The 18,090-nt window shown below is 38.3% G+C and overlaps 1 protein-coding gene across 2 annotated transcripts in view; it reads right to left on the bottom strand.

Annotated features, from left to right (window-relative positions):
- Sytl5 (synaptotagmin like 5) overlaps nt 1–18,090 on the bottom strand; it is a 100,206-nt gene that overhangs the window by 57,069 nt on the left and 25,047 nt on the right. For both annotated transcript variants that reach the window (XM_038317255.1, XM_038317256.1), the window contains exons 3-5: nt 12,683–12,798; nt 11,054–11,162; nt 7,053–7,187 (exon numbers count right to left, since the gene is read on the bottom strand). In XM_038317255.1, the coding sequence (XP_038173183.1) occupies nt 7,053–7,187; nt 11,054–11,162; nt 12,683–12,798 (360 nt within the window). The remainder of the gene's footprint in view (nt 1–7,052; nt 7,188–11,053; nt 11,163–12,682; nt 12,799–18,090) is intronic.

Raw genomic sequence — 18,090 nt, 5'->3', positions numbered from 1 at the left:
GAGATACAGTATACATTAAAACAATTTTAAAGCTTGTCTGTCCCCAACACCCATAGGTAAACTTATGAAATTAAATTCTCATGTTTTTAGAGATACAGTATGCATTAAAACAATCTTAAAGCTTGTTTTTTTAAAAGTTTGTTGAGTAACTTAGTGTTTAATTTAAAGAAAAAAGTCAAATAGCCTAGTGTTGACTATGTACGTGATCTTGACTCCAAACTAGAACACTCCCACCGTGCTATAGAATACTACTATGAAGAAGATACTGCCTACCTGAAATCTCAGTTGCAAAGAGAACAATTAAAAATTCTACATAGGACATGAAAATAAGATTATTTCTAATGAAAGTAGAGATAATATTAGATCATGAGATGGATTTAATAAACTTAATTTCCCCAAATATACATATGGAAAACAGAATTTTTTGAATAGTGAAGGTACCTAATATGCCCTATTTCTAGGAGACATGGAAAATAGAAACGTGGAGCATAGAATGAGGACGAGGTTAAGCAAAAACTGCATTTAATGGGGTGCTCCCTTTTGTGTTTACAGTCAAGCAAAAGAGCTTATGAAACTTCACAAACTGTATGGCAATCAGTCCCAGAGCTTGTGGAGAGCAATTAAAAGTAAAAGGATAATCTTAGTGTGTGTATGGGGGGCCGCAGTGGAAGAAAGAACCACAAAATAGGTGGGTATGATAGTGTGCAAAGGCTCATGGCAAGAATGCTTGCTATACCCTTCAGCAACATGGAAGAAATGTTGCCTAGAAATACAGCTCCATCTTCTACCAACTTCTACTAAACAGCACATTTCAGACTCAGTGTTCTACATTTTTATATAATGTTAAGGGGACATTGCTAGTGTCCCACCTAAACCCTCACATCCTATTACTAGCTCTATGTAGTGATATTTCATTTGTATTGTAATAAATACAGCTTGCTTGAAGATCAGAAAGTAAAACAGCCTTACAGACCAGGCAGTGGTGACATACACGTTGAATCCCAGTAGGCACACAGTTTGCCATAGAAACTGGGCAGTAGTGGTGCACGCCTTTAATCCCAGCCCTAGAAAGGAATATAAGACTGGAGGAGACAGCTCTCAGACACAGTCTCATTCTGAGGTTCCTGGAGACAGGATTGCTATTTTGGACTGAGGTAAGAGCCAGGGGCTGGCTGTTTTGCTTTTCTAAACTTCAGGTTGAACCCCACTGTCTGTCTCTGGGTTTTTATTAATCGTGGTACAGTTCTACATAATTCTCCATAGTTTCAAAAAGCATTTCTGATGGTGCTTTGCAATTTATGTCTTTAGGATTTGTCTATGGACACTACAGACAGTTACAGGCCTAGAAATGACTTGGAATTTTTCTCCCTCTCACCCACATAGTAGAAAACTTAGATTAAAATACAAAATTCTAAGTTAAATATTAATTTTATTTTATTTATTTATTTATTAAAAGTTTCCACCTCCTCCCATTTCACTCCCACTCCCCCTATCCCCTCTCCCTCTCCAGTCCAAAGAGCAGTCAGGGTTTCCTGCCCTGTGGGAAGTCCAAGGTCCTCCCCGCTCCATCCAGGTCTAGGAAGGTGAGCATCCAAACAGACTAGTCTCCCACAAGGCCAGTCCATGCAGTAGAATCAAAATTCAGTGCCATTGTCCTTGGCTTCTCAGTCAGCCCTCATTGTCAGCCACATTCAGAAAGTCCAGTTTGATCACATGCTCCATCAGTCCCAGTCCAGCTGGCCTTGGTGAGCTCCCATTAGATCAGTCCCATTGTTTCAGTGGGTGGATGCACATCTTGTGGTCCTGACTTCCCATTGTTTCAGTGGGTGGATGCACATCTTGTGGTCCTGACTTCCTTGCTCATGTTCTCTGTCCTTCTGCTCCTCATTTGGACCTTGGGAGTTCAGTCCAACTAGTTCTGTGGGCAGCAGAGGAGAGGGTGCCTGTACTGGCCTTATCCTATAACCACATTGATGAATATCTTGCATATCACCATAGAACCTTCATCCGGCGATGGATGGAGATAGAGATATATTTTAATTTTTTATAAATATCAAAATTTATTAAAAATTTGAACCTTCTAAGTATTTATCTATGTATACTTATACTAAAAATGTTGTTTATATCAAACTCATGTTTATCTGGATATCTTTTGTCTTTATTTGTTAAGCAAGGAAACCTTATGTGAGGGAATCCACAGTAGCTGACTTGGATCAGAGTAAAAAAAATGGCCTATCTCCTCCAATTGCAAAGGGACAGTTTATATTCCTAAAACTGTGGCTAGGCCCTCAGAATCAGTCCTCACCTGAGCTATATAATTACCTATCTTTCCCCATCTCTGTTCTGTATCTCCCACTGCCTTCTAGTTTTTTTCTCAGAATCAGTTGCTTGAGGGGCTGGAGAGATAGCTCAGTGGTTAAGAGCACTGACCACTCTTGTAAAGGACCTACATTCTTTCCCAAGAAACCATGTGGCAGCTCACAACAATCTGTAACTCTAGCTCCAGGCACATGTGTGGCCCACAGACATACATGCAGGCAAAACACCCATATACATAAAATACATTTAAAAAATTAAGTTGTTCGGTTGATAAATCTCTTACATTAATCCTTGTCTGAAGGTTTGTTTCTGGTAGAGCACAACAACCATTCACTAGAACTTAGAAGGAATTTGGAATAGCTGCTTTGAGTAGCATCCCATTGATTAACTATAGTTAACATTTACAATCTTTAAAAAATGCCTTTTGTTTTGTATGTCTAGTCCCTAGCAACTAGTGCATAGCCATTTGCTATTCTCTCCTGAGGGGCTGCTATGCCTTTCGTATCCTGTTTATATTTCTCCAGTTTTGAAACTACTGACAATAAATAAATCAACTAGGCCTCTGATAAAACATCATTTCCACTCATACATGATGTGAGTTTTTAAAAGAGATGCCTTAGCCCAGCTGCTCCAGGAAAAAAAAAACCAATGAACCATGAAGAAATATGCTTTATCAAGAAGAATAGAGAATAATTGCTTAGCTGGGTCAGGTCATTGATGAAAGAAATGGGCATCTCACAATCTATTTAGATGATAGTTAAAAAAAAGAGATAGCCCCTCCATTTTTTAAGGAATCACTTGGAATGAAGTGTTGCCATAATGTGAGTCATCCCCAAGGTCAATAAATGTTCCAGGGAAAGGATAGCTTGCTCTGCTGACCTCCTGAGTATCTTCATTTTCTTCCTAGGAAATCCTTGCTCCTGACATGCTAAAGCCGAATGACTCTGATGCCAATATTTGGATTGCCTATAAGCTATTTCAGATATTCACAACTTAAAAGATAAAATCTTGTTTGGCAACATAAAGGAGACATCTGGGAAAGGTTGTGGGGACAAGTGCGGAACGAATGTGCTGAATATACATTGTGCGAATACATAAAATTTCCAAAGAATAAATATAAATATTTTTAAAGTCTAATTACAGACTCTCTTACAGTTTATAATTACAAGAAAGTCTTGTGTCAAAACACTAGTATTTGATGAAACATGCCCATATGGCATTACTGCTTTATAATTATTCATGCCTAGCAACAGAGCAGACAAAAGAAACAAATCCAGGCAGAGTGATTCTGGAATCACAGTTAAAACACCTTGACCATGGGGAGAAAGCCCCTCATTCTTGAAGAGTCAGTATAGTAAACACTTCAAAATAGCATGATTTAATTTTCCTCGATAGGCCCGGGATCCTTTATTTTCTTTAAACAAGGAACTCAGTCTTTCCTCTTCTTACATGGTACCCTTCTTAATGTTAGCCCAAAGTGGAAAACAACCTGATGGGGCTGAAGCGATGGCCCAGGGCTTAAGAATACTGGTTGTTCTTCCAGAGGACCCAGGTTTGATTTCCTGCACCCTCATGGCAGCTTATAATCACCTGTCACTCCAATCCCAGGAGATCCAATATCCTATTTTATGGACATCAGGTATGCATTCAGTGCACAAACATATATCCAACATAACATCCATGCACATAATAATAAAAATTAAATCTATTAAGAAAAATGAAAACAAAATGGCTCAACAACAGGGTCCCAAAGAGGCTAAGAAAAATAGACCAACACCCATTTAGGTGGAATATCATTTTGAGTGACTTTCATATCTACTCAGAGCAAAGGAAGCAAAAAGAAAGCCCAAAGATGAGATTTTTTTTCTTTTCTCTTTTTGAATTTCTGATATATGGCCTCACCATGTAGCCACAGCTGTCCTGTTACTCATTATGCAGTCCAGGCTGTTCTGAAACTCACAACAGTCCTGCTTTATCATCCTGAAAACTGAGTTAATAGGCAATACCATGACTGACTGAGGTTTTGAAGAAAAAAAGATATAATGAAGGCAGCATAGAAGGGAAGCCAAACTATCCACAAACCCAGAGAGGCTAGGTATCAAGGAGGGCTCAAGAAAGGATGCTCGGATGTCCCTGGGAAGATTTTCATGGGTGGGCTGGGGGAGGGTGGGAAGAGGAACTGTTGTGGACTACTAGTTTAATATGTGTTACATTCATTTATGCTGTGGAATATTTGTTTAATGATGCAAAGACGTGTTGCATTCTTTTATGTTGCATTTGTTTGACTCTGTAAAGCCTGTCTAAAACACCTGATTGTTCTAATAAAGAGCTGAACAGTCAATAACTAGGTAGAAGACAGAAATAGGTGGGGCTTGCAGGCAGAAAGAATAAATAGGAGGAGAAATCTAGGCTGAAGAAAAAAGGGAGGAGAGAGAAAAGAGGTTCTGCTTTTGTTTCCACAGATGAGAACCTGTGGATTCCTTCCAGGCTAATGTTATTTGATGGAACAAGACCCCCTGAAAGGTCTCTATGAACCCTAAAAATACTTTGCCCAACAAATAGCAGGAAGCAGTTTGGAGAAAACTATGCCCAAATTCCCAAAATGATTGCTTATAAATGTTTGCTTTAATTTAAAGGAGGATATGATATAGAAATAAATGTTTTGCATTGGTATAGATCTTGATCTATTGATACAAATTTAAGGTCAATGTTGTTTATCTATCTATCTATCTATCTATCTATCTATCTATCTATCTATCTATCTATATATATATATATTTCTGCTCTTGTTTAAGGTATTGTGTTTGTGCAACTCATTTAAAAATGGGCTGATAGGAAATCACGGAGACTGAATCAGCAACCAGGAAGCCTGCATGTGATTGACCTAGATCCTCTGCATATATGTGACAGTTGTGTAGCTTGGTCTGAATAGAAATGGAGGAGGAGTAGACTGGGGATGCAGAGAGGAGGTAGGGGGTACTGGGAGGAGAAGAGAGAGGGGAAACTGTCATTGGGATATAAAGGGAAATAAAGCAAAACTATTTTTTATTGATTTTATTGAGCTATACGTTTTCCTTTGCTCCTCTCCCTGCCTCTCCCCTCCCCTTAAACCCTCTTCCATGGTCCCCATGCGCCCAATTTACTCAGGAGAACTTGTCTTTTCCTACTTCCCATGTAGATTAGAACCATGTATGTCTCTTTTAGGGTCCTCATTGTTGTCTAGATTCTCTGGGATTGCGATTTGTAGTCTGGTTTTCTTTGCTTTATGTTTAAAAACCACTTATGATTGAGTAAATATGATAATTGTCTCTCTGGGTCTGGGTTACCTCGCTAAATATAATGTTTTCTAACTCCATCCATTTGCCTGAAAATTTCAAGATGTCATTCTTTTTCTTTGCTGTATAGTACTCCATTGTATAAATAAATGTATTACACTTTCCTTATCCATTCTTTGGTCGAGGGGCATTTAGGTTGTTTCCAGGTTCTGGCTATGACAAACAAAGCTGCTATGAACATACTTGAGCACATGTCTTTGTGGCACAATTGAGTATCCTTCGGATACCCAATCCAAAGTAGTATTGCTAAGTCTTGAGGAAGGTTGTTTCCTAAGAAAAATTAAAGGGCAAAGATGCTTTGCTTGCATTTTAATCACACAGGGATTCTTTAATCATACAGAGAATATATCTACATTATTGAAAAATTTGAAAATTCTGAATATAACACTGATCCTCTGAGAGAAGATAATAAATTATTTTTTCTTATATTTTTTCCTCTACAGTCTTATAAAAGTGATATATAGAGGAATTCTAGAGAAAAAAATGAAACCCGTATGAACAGGTATCATTAATAAAAATACTAATAATCAAAACAATGTCCTCTCTCTGGGGACATATATAGTTCTGGTCTGTTTACTAGATTCCAACATGCAAGATCCTGTGTTCCATGCTCAGTACCACAATGAGAAAAAAGGCCCAGGTGTTATAAGAAAAATGAAATTCTGCTTGTAGAACCTAAACAGAAAAGAATAGAAATACTAGCAGGATTGCAGCCACCTGAGCAATAAAAAAACAAAATGGAATTAGCATGTGGACAAATCAATGTACCATGAGAACAGATAATTTTTCCTTACTTTTAGCTTTGATAGTAATGAAAATAGGGCCTGACATATGCCAAAGCAAGGTAGAACATCAAATGTTATTAGAAGTGACTATGCTCGTGGCTATCCACTCTTTGCTTCTTCTGATGAATGATGACACTATGCACAATAGATTCTCACTTGACCCGTCTGGAAATCAGTTAGAGGCAGTGAAACAAGAAATAAATGGAATTACAAAAAAAAAATTCCCCAGGGCAACACAAAATGATGAAATTATTAATAGTTCTTGAAAGCTGTAAAGAATGGATATGACACTTAGAGGTTTTTGTTTTAGAAGTTGAAACAGAAAAAGACTAAGAAATCAATGAAAGAATTATCTGCCATGTACACCTCTATTTGAACTTAGAATCCCAACTCCCCAAACATAAGACTGCAACCCTTCACATGATAAAAATTGTTTCTAATAGCTGTAAATCAAGGGGAATGGTTTTCTATAACAACTGCAAAACATCTTTTTGTCTTTTGTATGTTAGGCACTTTCAGTGTGCCGGTCCTTTACAGATACTTAGACTCCCCATGTGGGTAGAAGGTTATCAACCTGATTCCCAGGCTGCCCATTGCTCAGTTTGTCGCTTACCTGTCTGATCCAGAGGCTGACTTGAAACTTTGAAGAGTCTGACTGTCTAAGTCCAAGCTATAGCTTCTTCCACTTTCAGGTTTTGGAGTTCTGATTTCTCCTCTGGTTGCTGATCTGAACTTGCTCAGAAGAAATCTGAAAATAAACGTATGAATTCAAGAGCAAGATAAGAAAACTCTTATCATTATACCCATAGACTTAAGCATCTGTCCACCCCCATTAGGGAATCTTCTAATTGAAGTAAATGGTAATTAATACAGACTCACAACTGGGAAAGGCACAGGAAACGTGAGACTGCAGAATGCTTAGCTTGAAAAGGAACATATATACTGTTCCACTCCTCTTCAGGCTCAGGGATTGTTGCAGAAGAGGGGACAGAAAGAATGAAAGGGCTAGAGATGTTGGACAACTGCAAGGGAACATTATCTTCTGGTCAGAGAATGATAGCGGCACATATGAACGCACAGTGCTTGTGACAGCATGCGAAAAACCCACATACGCAAGTCAAAGCCAGTCACAAATGCCAGTGTGCAAAGGAGAATTGTGTGCTAAATTCCTACCCGTACCCATGGAGCAACTGCCAATCTCTGCAGAGAAGGAGAGTCAGGTTTCTCTAAGAATGTAGCCCCTGGTAAGTCAATTACACTCAAGTGGAAGACCAAATATCCAAGACTATTTAGATATTACAAATAGTAAAAAAGTAAAGGAGGGGATGTAGAGATAATCTAGCAGTTAAAATTATTAGCTGTTCTTCTGGAGGACCCAAGCTCAAGTCTCAGCACCCACACAGTGACTCACAACAGTGTGTAACTTCAGTTACAGTGACACCCTCTTCTGGCAATCTTGGGCACCACATACATTCATATTGCATAGACATTCATGGAGGCAAAGCACCTATACACATTGTATGTGTATATAATATGCATAATATAATTTCCAGTGTAGCTCAGTGATAGAGAGCATGTTTAGTAAGAACTAAGATCAGGGTTTGATCTCCAGCATCAAAAGTGAATAATAAAAATAATTTATATTCCTTTTGCCAATAAATGATTGTTCAATAAAGGACCATGACTGAGGAGTTTTGGGTAGTGGGGTGCCAGGGCCTCTAGTTCCCCAGCAAGCATACTACTGCCAGGTCTCTGCCCCTGCTTAGCAAAAGACTGCCTAGCTTGGAAACTCATCAGTGGCAGCTGAGATGGAGAAGCATATTCCAGGCTGGGATTCTTTGCAAGCAGGCTGGGAATAGGGAATTGGATAGAAAGGAACTGAGTCTCTGGGACAAACGAAGGTGGCAACTTAGAGCAGACACGATTAGAGTTGGGACTACCTTTCTCATTAGTGAAACACAGAACAGCTCTGGGGAATAAAAGAATATGCTATGTTCTTACTAAGCATGCTCTGCATCACTGAGTTTCACTGGGAATGACACATCTTTTAAATTATTTATTAGCTCTTGGACAGCTTCGTACAATGTATCTTGATTATATTCACTCTCCCAACCTGACACCCATCCAGCCTTCCTTACCCCCATTTACCCACTTTGTGTTCTCTCCCTCTTTCTCGCTCGTTTGCTCTCGTGTGTGTGTGTGTGTGTGTGTGTGTGTGTGTGTGTGTGTGTGCATGCTTTAATGGATATGCCTTTATATATCTTGCCTTTATATCTTCCATGGCACCTTCCCATGGTAATGAAGTTTATACAAGAAAGAAAGGTCGCATGCTGGGTGAAATCTGAGTGCATTACTATGTCATGTAGTTAATTGGCATTAGAACGAAAATAACTTTTGAGGAGGAAATGCAGTTCAAGTTCTGATCCAGGATAGTGAGTGCACCAAACATGGATGTTTCTAAATACACTTAAACAAAAATTGGACTCAGAGGTCTATTAATAAGAATAATTTTGGAAAGGCACATGAAGTGTGGAAGGGGATGGGTTTGTGAGTCCAAGGGAGAGTTGCTGGTAAGTAGTATGGGTGGAAAAGATCAAAATACATTGTATACATATTTGAAATTTTCAAAGAATAAAAAATATTAAAAACGACAGCAACAAAATCTCAAATTCCAGCTATATTCTTTAGGAAGATGGTACTGGGTGACCATTTTATTTATTTTTTATTCAACAATGTTCTAAGTGGACAAATGGACTTGAAAGGTACTGGCATAATCATAACAGAATCTGCTAAGTTGTCTCTGCTTCAAAGGACCCTAGCAAAATGTCACTGTCAAAATGTCAGAACCTTCACTCTGCTGGAAAATTACATTTGGGGCGAGAATGACACTTAATGTAATGCTAGCCTTTGATGTTCAGAATCACCCCTTCCTCCTTTTGATAGCCTGAACCCCATCCACCTGTCAGTCCCTTGTCAAGTCCCACTTGTAGTCTGATGTATGTCTCGATAACTCTTGTGTACCTCCAAAGCAGCTAGTATCTATTAAATATGTGTCATTTACCACCTATGCCATATCTTGTGACTTATGACCACATTGCTGTATTTCTGACCTTGATAGTTTGAATTGCCACTTTATAGTTTCGTACAAGCCTTTCCAACCTAGCTACTCTTTTAGGTGTTAAGCTTTCCTCTCTAACTGGATGTTACAGTCCTTAAAGGCAGAACCACAGCTGCCAGTTTTGAGAGACAGCAGGCCTCAGCCTAAAGCTATGGTAGTTTGAATGAGTCAGGATCTGTGTGACTCATGTTTGTCAGTTAGGGTTTTCCGGCTCCAGACTTTCTTAGTTGTGTGACCTAATGTGATGCCTGAACTAAAGTCTGCAAACTACAGCTCTTAACAGCATCTTAGGCTCTGAGATCCTTAGGCAGTCAATCCATTTGTTCCTTTCAAGGTTAGGCACGATGCTAGATACCTAACGCAGAAGTAAAGAAGCCACCTGAGCAGTGCTACAACAGCTTACCATTAAGTGTGTGTATATGGGGCAAGGGTCAGAGTGCACGATGACACAGGCACAAGGCATTGTGGGTATCCTGATGAATAAATGAATGCAATAGGATAGGGAGGATCAAATGTCTAGGAAAGAAGTTTAAGCAATTCAAGAAAATCTTTTGCATTTGTCTCTGCTAATTAATAAACAAGGGGGTTAGTCAAGAGAGACTGAGTTAAATTACACTTTTATTTCATTCCACTCATAATTCAGAACACTGAACAAACGTGAGAAGTCCACATTTCTTTGAGAGCTAGCTACAGTCTAAGTCAATATGAGCATTTCATGTTGGCTTCTGCTGAGGCAACAATGCAGTGCTACCTAGAGAGGGGCACCATGAGATTTGGCACATCTTAGAACCCTTGCTATGCAGTTCTCATTTGGGGGAATTCATATTTTGTGGCTCCTTACTGCCAGTTTCCAGTGCCTTCCTGAATCTTGTTCTCCGATATAGTTCCCATTGTTCATTGCAGTATTCAACGTGCTAAGCTGAAACAGTCAAATGTGACTTGTTTTTTCCTTAAGGAAGCCTACATTTTAAATATCCATGCTTTCATTGGGTTTATATACCAGGGTTAGGTTGGAAGAGAGGAATACTAGCATTTGAACACAAAGGCTCTAAACAGCTGCTTATAATCAAGACTGACTTTGACCATAGATCTGCCTGGAAATAATAGGAACCATTTGGCACAAGAATAAATAAGGCAGATGAAATAAGAACTCTTACTTGTTCAGGTCATCCAGGATTTTGTTTGTTTTGATTTTTGAGACAGGGTTTTACTGTGCAGCAGCCTTGACTTTCTTGGAATTAATTCTGTAGACCAAATGGGCTTTGAACTCACAGAGATCCACTGCTTCCTGAGTGCTGGGATTAAAGGCATGGGCTACCACTGATTGGTTCCAGCAAGGGAATTATTTTTTTTTATCTGAGGTCAACAGTACTTAAGACTGCATTTCCCTAGGATAAAATGTTACCTTAGGTAAGTCTCTTTACTGGGTCACTAAAGTCACATCAGACATGAAACACTAAGGATTATTTATTTTAGAGGGGATGAACTGTGCTTACCCCTTCCTCTTGGATCCATCATGAGTGGCCTTCTGTTTGATTGAAGATGAAGTATCTGACTTGTCTACACCTTGTTGGGCTTGCTCTTGGCTTTGTATTTCTTCAGCTCCTTAAAGTGGAAAATAGAAAATAATACAAAAGCAGAAAGGATAACACATTTCTCTTGTGCACTCATTTTCCTAGATTGCCACAAGACAAAAAAAGCCTATATTAATTGGTAATGACAGTTCAATCCCAAGTTATTTGGCATACATAGGCATCTCTAATATTTTGAATGCTGTAGAGATAACTATGAATTAAGACCAGGACTCATCAGGGCAAGGTTTGACACATCAAGCTTTCCTAGGAAGACTGCAATAAAGGGACAAATAAAGGGACAAATTCATTATGCCTCTACAAATATCTTTAGGGTATGAAATGCTGAGTTTATAAGATCTCTAAATCCATAGATTATAGGCACTAATTTTTATCGGTGCTGTTTTGTTTTGAGACAAGTTCTCTCTATATTCCTAAAGCTGGTCTGTAACTCACTATGTACCCCAGACTGCTTTTACATACATAACCGTTATGCCTCAGTCTCCCAGCGGTAGTGAACACAAGTGTGCCCCCAAACACAGCCAGACATCTTGGAAATGAGAGGCCAGATTTCCTGGGATGACAGGCATGTGTGCATATATCTTATGCCTGGAAATGTAGTCCATACGCTGGAAGGCACTGAGGTTTAGTGTATGAAGAGGCTGTAGCTGACTGGATAATTTTCATTCAACCTGACTCTTGTAACATCACATGTGGTGTTAGTCACATTTAGGAGACCTTCCTTGTGAATGCCACACCCCAAAGTGACAAAGAAATAAGTTGCAAGATTTTCAGATCAAAATATAGCCATTCCACCTTTATTATATAAACCATGCATGGGAAATTTGCACTCAAGAACACTTTTATTCAATACTGAACCAGTTAGATTGTAGTTTAAGTATACTGGAAAGCAGTCTCAAGCTGGCTGTTCTTCATATTTGGAGCCAGGATAACTAATGATTCATGAACCAAAACTTTCCTGCATACTTCAAGTCTCCTAACTTATCATACAACAAATGCCATTGACTCAATCTAAGCATTATGACAACCAAAAATGCTCCTTGGCATTTTCCGCTGCTCCTACTTGTGAGAGTGGGACTTTAGGGTACAATACCAGTGCTTGGTGAGGAACCAAGAATTAAATTTAAAAAATACTATCTAAAAGAAAATCTGAAATTAAATTTGGTGAAAAATCAAGGATTGCTTTCAAAATGGGAATCATTTATTTCACCTGTTTTAGGTTGCTTTCTTAAATGTTTAGTAAAACATCAGAAATGTATCTGGAGAAATAACTGGCTGTGATGAGGATAAATGGCTCCTTTGAAATTCTCAGCATGTCAGCTATGTGGAAAATCAGTATGAAGTTTGTTTTTCTGCTGACTTCATTTGGATGATTTTCAGATTTGGATTTCAAGCTACCAAGTTGTGAAATGACCTATGGGATTGAGGGAAAAAGTTCAACTGTGTTCACCTGCTACATTACCATCGGGAAGTTCCTTAACTCAAACAAATTTAACCCAACCAGTCTTGGAGACAAATAATTGCATTAGTTACCTGGGCTTCTTCTTAAGATGGACTGTCGGACAACATCAGTGCCCAGAACATTGACTTGGTTGAAACGCTTTGCCTTTTCTTCATTAAACCATTCTCCGCTTATAAACCTTAGCTGCCTGCTCGTGAAGAAAAAGGAAGGCACTAAAATTAAATTATTTAAATTATTTTCTCCTGAAGTTGTTTTTGGTCAATGTTTTATCACAGAAACAAAAAAAAAATGAAACTAGGACAGGTCCTATCCATCTTTTGAATCCTACCTCTAAAGGCTATGTGAAATCACCTCCTATCTTCCCTCTAGGAATGTCTGTGGTCTTCTTGTATGCCTTCACTCTTTCTATGACCTTTAGAGCTTTAGACTTTTTCTTATAATTTTAGTCATGCCTATTGATCTATTTACTCTCTGAGAGACAATCTCTATGTAACTCTACTCCTCCCCCATAGTACTATAATAATAGGCATTTTATAGACTGTCTCTCAAACCATAGTTTCTTCTTTTTTATTATAAATGCTAACATAAATTTGTTACACAGATGATGAAATTTATTTTTGCTGTTCAAAAATTGCACATAAACAGTACTGATCTATACTTCTTCAAGTTATAATTTTAACCTGAAAAAGTGACCACTGCTCCATCATTTTAAGACTTTAACTTCTTTTCATATCTTCATCACAAGCATCATTATCACCAGTGACATGAAGGCAGGAGTCTTGACTCTTTTGGTTATCATCTTTAGCAGTAATATTTAGCACTGTAGTTTATAAACATTTCTGAAATTAATAAGATTCCTAGGACTCAACCTATAGCAGCTATGTGCTGTAAAGCTCAGTTTAAAGCTTACAACAAAGACATAGAACCATAGAAGTCATTAGGTAGTCTAAAATTGTTTCTAAGTAAACAAGAAAAAATAGCTTATAAGGGCATGAGCTTAGGATTGAAAATAGTCCTGTACTATTGGATAAATGATTTCTAGAGGATTATAGTAGAAAATGAGATTGGGAGGTAGGCCTGGGCTATGTAATAGCCTTTGAATGCCATGCTAAGAAGCTAAAATGTCATTTTGGAGGCAATAGGGAACTTATACTAAAGTTCATATTTGATTATATAATACATTGAGAAGCGAAAATATAATTTTATATTTATTTATTTATATTTATTTATATTTATTTGTATTATTTATTCTTATATAATACATAAGAAGCTAAAATTATTTATATTTATTTGTATTATTTATTCTTATATAAATATATAAGAAGCTAAAATGTCATTTTGGAGGCAATAGGGAACTTATACTAAAGTTCATATTTGATTATATAATATATTGAGAAATACACTGAGAAATGAGTAACTAGCAAACTAATTAGGAAATTACTTTAGTTGACAAGACAAGAACTGACAAAATATAAATCAAGGTATCATGAGAATAAATGTTACAAGAATTGGTAAGTCTGGTATGGTGACTGAAGGAAAGCAAATGATTACCCAGATACACAAACCACACATAGACACTACTAAGAAAGAAAATTACAGACCAATCTTACTCATGAACACTAATGCAAAAATACTCAATAAAATATTGGCGGGGGCTGGAGAGATGGCTCAGTGGTTAAGAGCATTGCTTGCTCTTCCAAAGGTCCTGAGTTCAATTCCCGGCAACCACATGGTGGCTCACAACCATCTGTAATGAGGTCTGGTGCCCTCTTCTGGCCTGCAGACATACACACAGACAGAATATTGTATACATAATAAACAAACAAACAAACAAACAAACAAATAAATAAATAAAATATTGGCAAACAAAATACAAGAACACATCAGAAAAATCATCTACCTCAGTCAAGTAAGCTTCATCCCAGAGATGCAGGGATGGTTCAACATATGAAAATCTGTCAATGTAATCCATCATATAAATAAACTGAAAGAAAAAAATTACCCTACATGATCATCTCATTAGATGTTGAAAAAGCCTTTGACAAAATTCAACATCCTTCATGATAAAAGTCGTGGAGAAAGGAGGGATACAAGGAGCATACCTAAACATAATAAAGGCAATATATAATTAGCCAATAGCCAACATCAAACTAAATGGAGAGAAACTCAAAGCAATACCATTGAAATCAGGAACAAGGCAAGGTTGTCCACTCTCTCCATATCTATTCTAGCTAGAGCAATAAGACAACAAAAGGAGACCAAGGGAATAAAATCAGAAAAGAAGAAGTCAAACTCTCAATATTTGCAGACAGTATGATAATATACTTAAGTGACCCCAAAAATTCTACCAGGGAACGCCTACAACTCATAATCATCTTCATTAATGTAGCAGGATACAAGATTAACTAAAAAAAATCAGTAGTCCTCTTTTATAGAGATGATAAATGATCCAAGAAAGAAATAAGAGAAACATTACCCTTCATAATAGCCACAGATAATATAAAATATCTTGGGGTAATGCTAACCAAACAAGTGAAAGACTTGTATGGCAAGAACTTTAAAACTTTGAAGAAAGAAATTCAAGAAGATGCTAGAAAATGAAAAGATCTCCCAATTCTCAGGTAGGCAGAATTAACATAGTTAAAATGCTTCTATAAAACAAAGGACATGGTCAAAAAGACAAAAGGGCCTACAGAATGGGAAGAGATCTTCACCAACCCCATATCAAACAGAGGGCTGATCTCCAAAATATACAAAGAACTCAAGAAACTTGACATCAAAAGAACAAATAATCCAATAAAAAGTGGAGTATACATTCAGAGAGACGGGTTTGGTCGCATGATCCATCAGTCCCATTCCAACTGGAGTTGGTGATCTCCCATTAGTTCTGTCCCACCGTCTCCATGAGTGAACACACCCCTCTCGTTCCTGACTTTCTCCCTCAAGTTCTTGCTCCTTCTGCTCCTCATCAGGACCTTGGGAGCTCAGTGATGGCTCCTTGGCCTTGAGAGGGAGGGAGGGGAGGTATGGGTGGAGGGGAGGGGAGGGAAGGGGGAGAAGGAGGGGAGGGAAGGGGGAGGAGAAGGGGAGGGAGGGGGGAGGAGGAGGGAAGGAGATGGAAATTTTTAAATATATATATAAAAAAATAAACCATGAGAGAGGAAAAAAAATGGAGTACAGACCTAAAGAGAGAACGCTCAAGAGAAAAATCTAAAATGGCTGAAAGTCACTTAAGGAAATGTTCAACATCCTTAGCCATCAGAGAAATACAAATCTAAACAACTCTGAGATTTTTATCTTACACCTGTCAGAATAGCCAAGGTCAAAAATGATGACAGCCTATGCTGGAGAGGATGTGGGGTAAAGGGAACACTCCCCCACTGCTGGTGGGAGTGCAAACTTATATAGCTGCTTTGGAAATCAGTATGGTGATTTCTCAAAAAATTGGAAACAATCTACCTCAAGATTCAGCAATCCCACTGTGGGGTATACACCCTGATGGAGGAGAGTTATCTGTCTATGTTTCTTTCATTGGTTAATTAATAAAGAAAACTGCCTTGGCCCTTTAAGAGACAGAAAATTAGGTAGGTGGAGTAGACAGAACAGAATTGTGGGAACAAGGAAGTAGAGTTGGGGAGACGCTTGAGGCAGTCGCCATAGGGAGTCTCCATGCTGCTCCTCTCCGAGATGGACACAGGTTAAGATCTCTCCTGGTAAGCCACACCTCGTGGTGCTACCCAGATTACTAAATATGGGTTAAAGGAAGATGTGAGAATTAGCCAATAAGAGGCTGAAACTATGGGCCAGGCAGTGTTTTAAAAGAATACAGTTTCCGTGTAATTTTTTCGGGTGTAAAGCTAGCCGGTGGCCGGATGGCGGGACACAGCCCCGCCGCTTCACACTACAGATTGGCGCCCAACGTGGTGACTAAATCCACTTAAAAACCTGAGAGGGCTTTAAATAAAGGAGAGAGAGAGTTTAACACAGTTTTTTGCTGTTTGCCTGGACGTGCCGTAGAGAGATTTCCTGTTTTGGCAATAGCGGCAGAGAAAAAGCTGAGTCATTTTAAAACGCGGCTTCCTTGTGCTCTGCCGCCATGACTGAGGCAGTAGCAGCTCTGGCTCTGCTCCGCCATGCTAAACTGTGCTGACCTCAGGCAGGTCTATCGTAATTACCATAATAACAGCACAGTTAAGGTTTAGACTTGGCTGTAAACAGGCGGTACCATATTACCTCTACCTGGCGCAACTTAAGTTTTTAAGAAGTGCTTAACCTTTTAAGAAGTGCTCCTGGATAGTAAAAAAATTACAGATTCACAATAGGAAAGATTCAGACATAGAAGGCCTTTAAATGGGTCACAAAAGAGAAGAAAAAATATAGAAAATAAAGTTAATGCCTTTAAAAAAAAGGTAAAGCCTTTAAAGAGACAGAATAAAGTAAGTGATAGAGTAAAAATAAGCCATGTAAAAATGGAAAATTCACAGAGAGTCTGGATGATGTATTTTATTGTGTTTTCTTTGAAATTTTTGACTGTAAAGGAGCTAAATACAGAGAGACATTTCATTATATGGGCTGCCAGTCTAGACCAGAATGGACATCTTAACGGTATGACTTCAGGATTTGGATCTAAGAACATGATGCTTTGGAAAAGAGTTTCTTCTTTTGTTTTCACAGAGGATGAGACTCTGTGGATTGCTTCTATCCCAATATGGTATGATAGACCACGCCCTCCTGAAAGGTTGCTATGAACATCTTCAAAAAATTACTTCACTCAACTGCCAACTGAGAGGAACCTAGCACACAGGTTACACCATGAAAGACCTAAATAACAGCGCCCCCATTCAGCAGGAAGCAGTTTGGAGAGAAAAAATCTGCGCCCATTTTCCCAAATATTGCTTATAAATGTTCTTTTACATTTAAAGGGGGAGATGATATAGATATGAATTTGCATTGGTATAGATTTTAAGGTCAATTTTGTTATATGTATATGTATTTCTGCTTTTGATTAGGTATTGTGATTGTGTAGTTCATTTAAGAATGTAATGTATAATTAGGAAATATAGGTTAATGGATAATCATCAATAATAGTTAAGCTTGTAGTCATGTTATTAGATTTTCTAGATATGTAGAGATATATTTCAGTTAGATAGACATTTTTCATATCTTTCAAAGACTGCAGAATATGGCATTTAATGTTTTAATAACTTAGGGTTTTTCATGACAATGAGACACGTCTGCTCCTGGCAGCACCAATCTACTTCAAGAGGAAGATAGGCATCGAAGAGGCTACTTATGGAGTTTGTTAGCCATTTGGGCAAGAAACTGCTCTTGGCTGGACTGTTCCATAAACTGGACACAAAAAACCCGCAGAAAGAGGACTGCTGAACTTGCCTAAAGGTGAGATGGCCTTTTGGAGTTCCTGATTCATTAAAGAGTCTGCGAGACGTTCTGCAGGACACAGCAGAAAGTGACTGAACTG

This window comes from Arvicola amphibius, chromosome X (genome assembly GCF_903992535.2).
Source record: "Arvicola amphibius chromosome X, mArvAmp1.2, whole genome shotgun sequence".
NCBI classification, from domain to species: domain Eukaryota; kingdom Metazoa; phylum Chordata; class Mammalia; order Rodentia; family Cricetidae; genus Arvicola; species Arvicola amphibius.
This window is presented reverse-complemented; position numbering and strand designations above follow the sequence as displayed.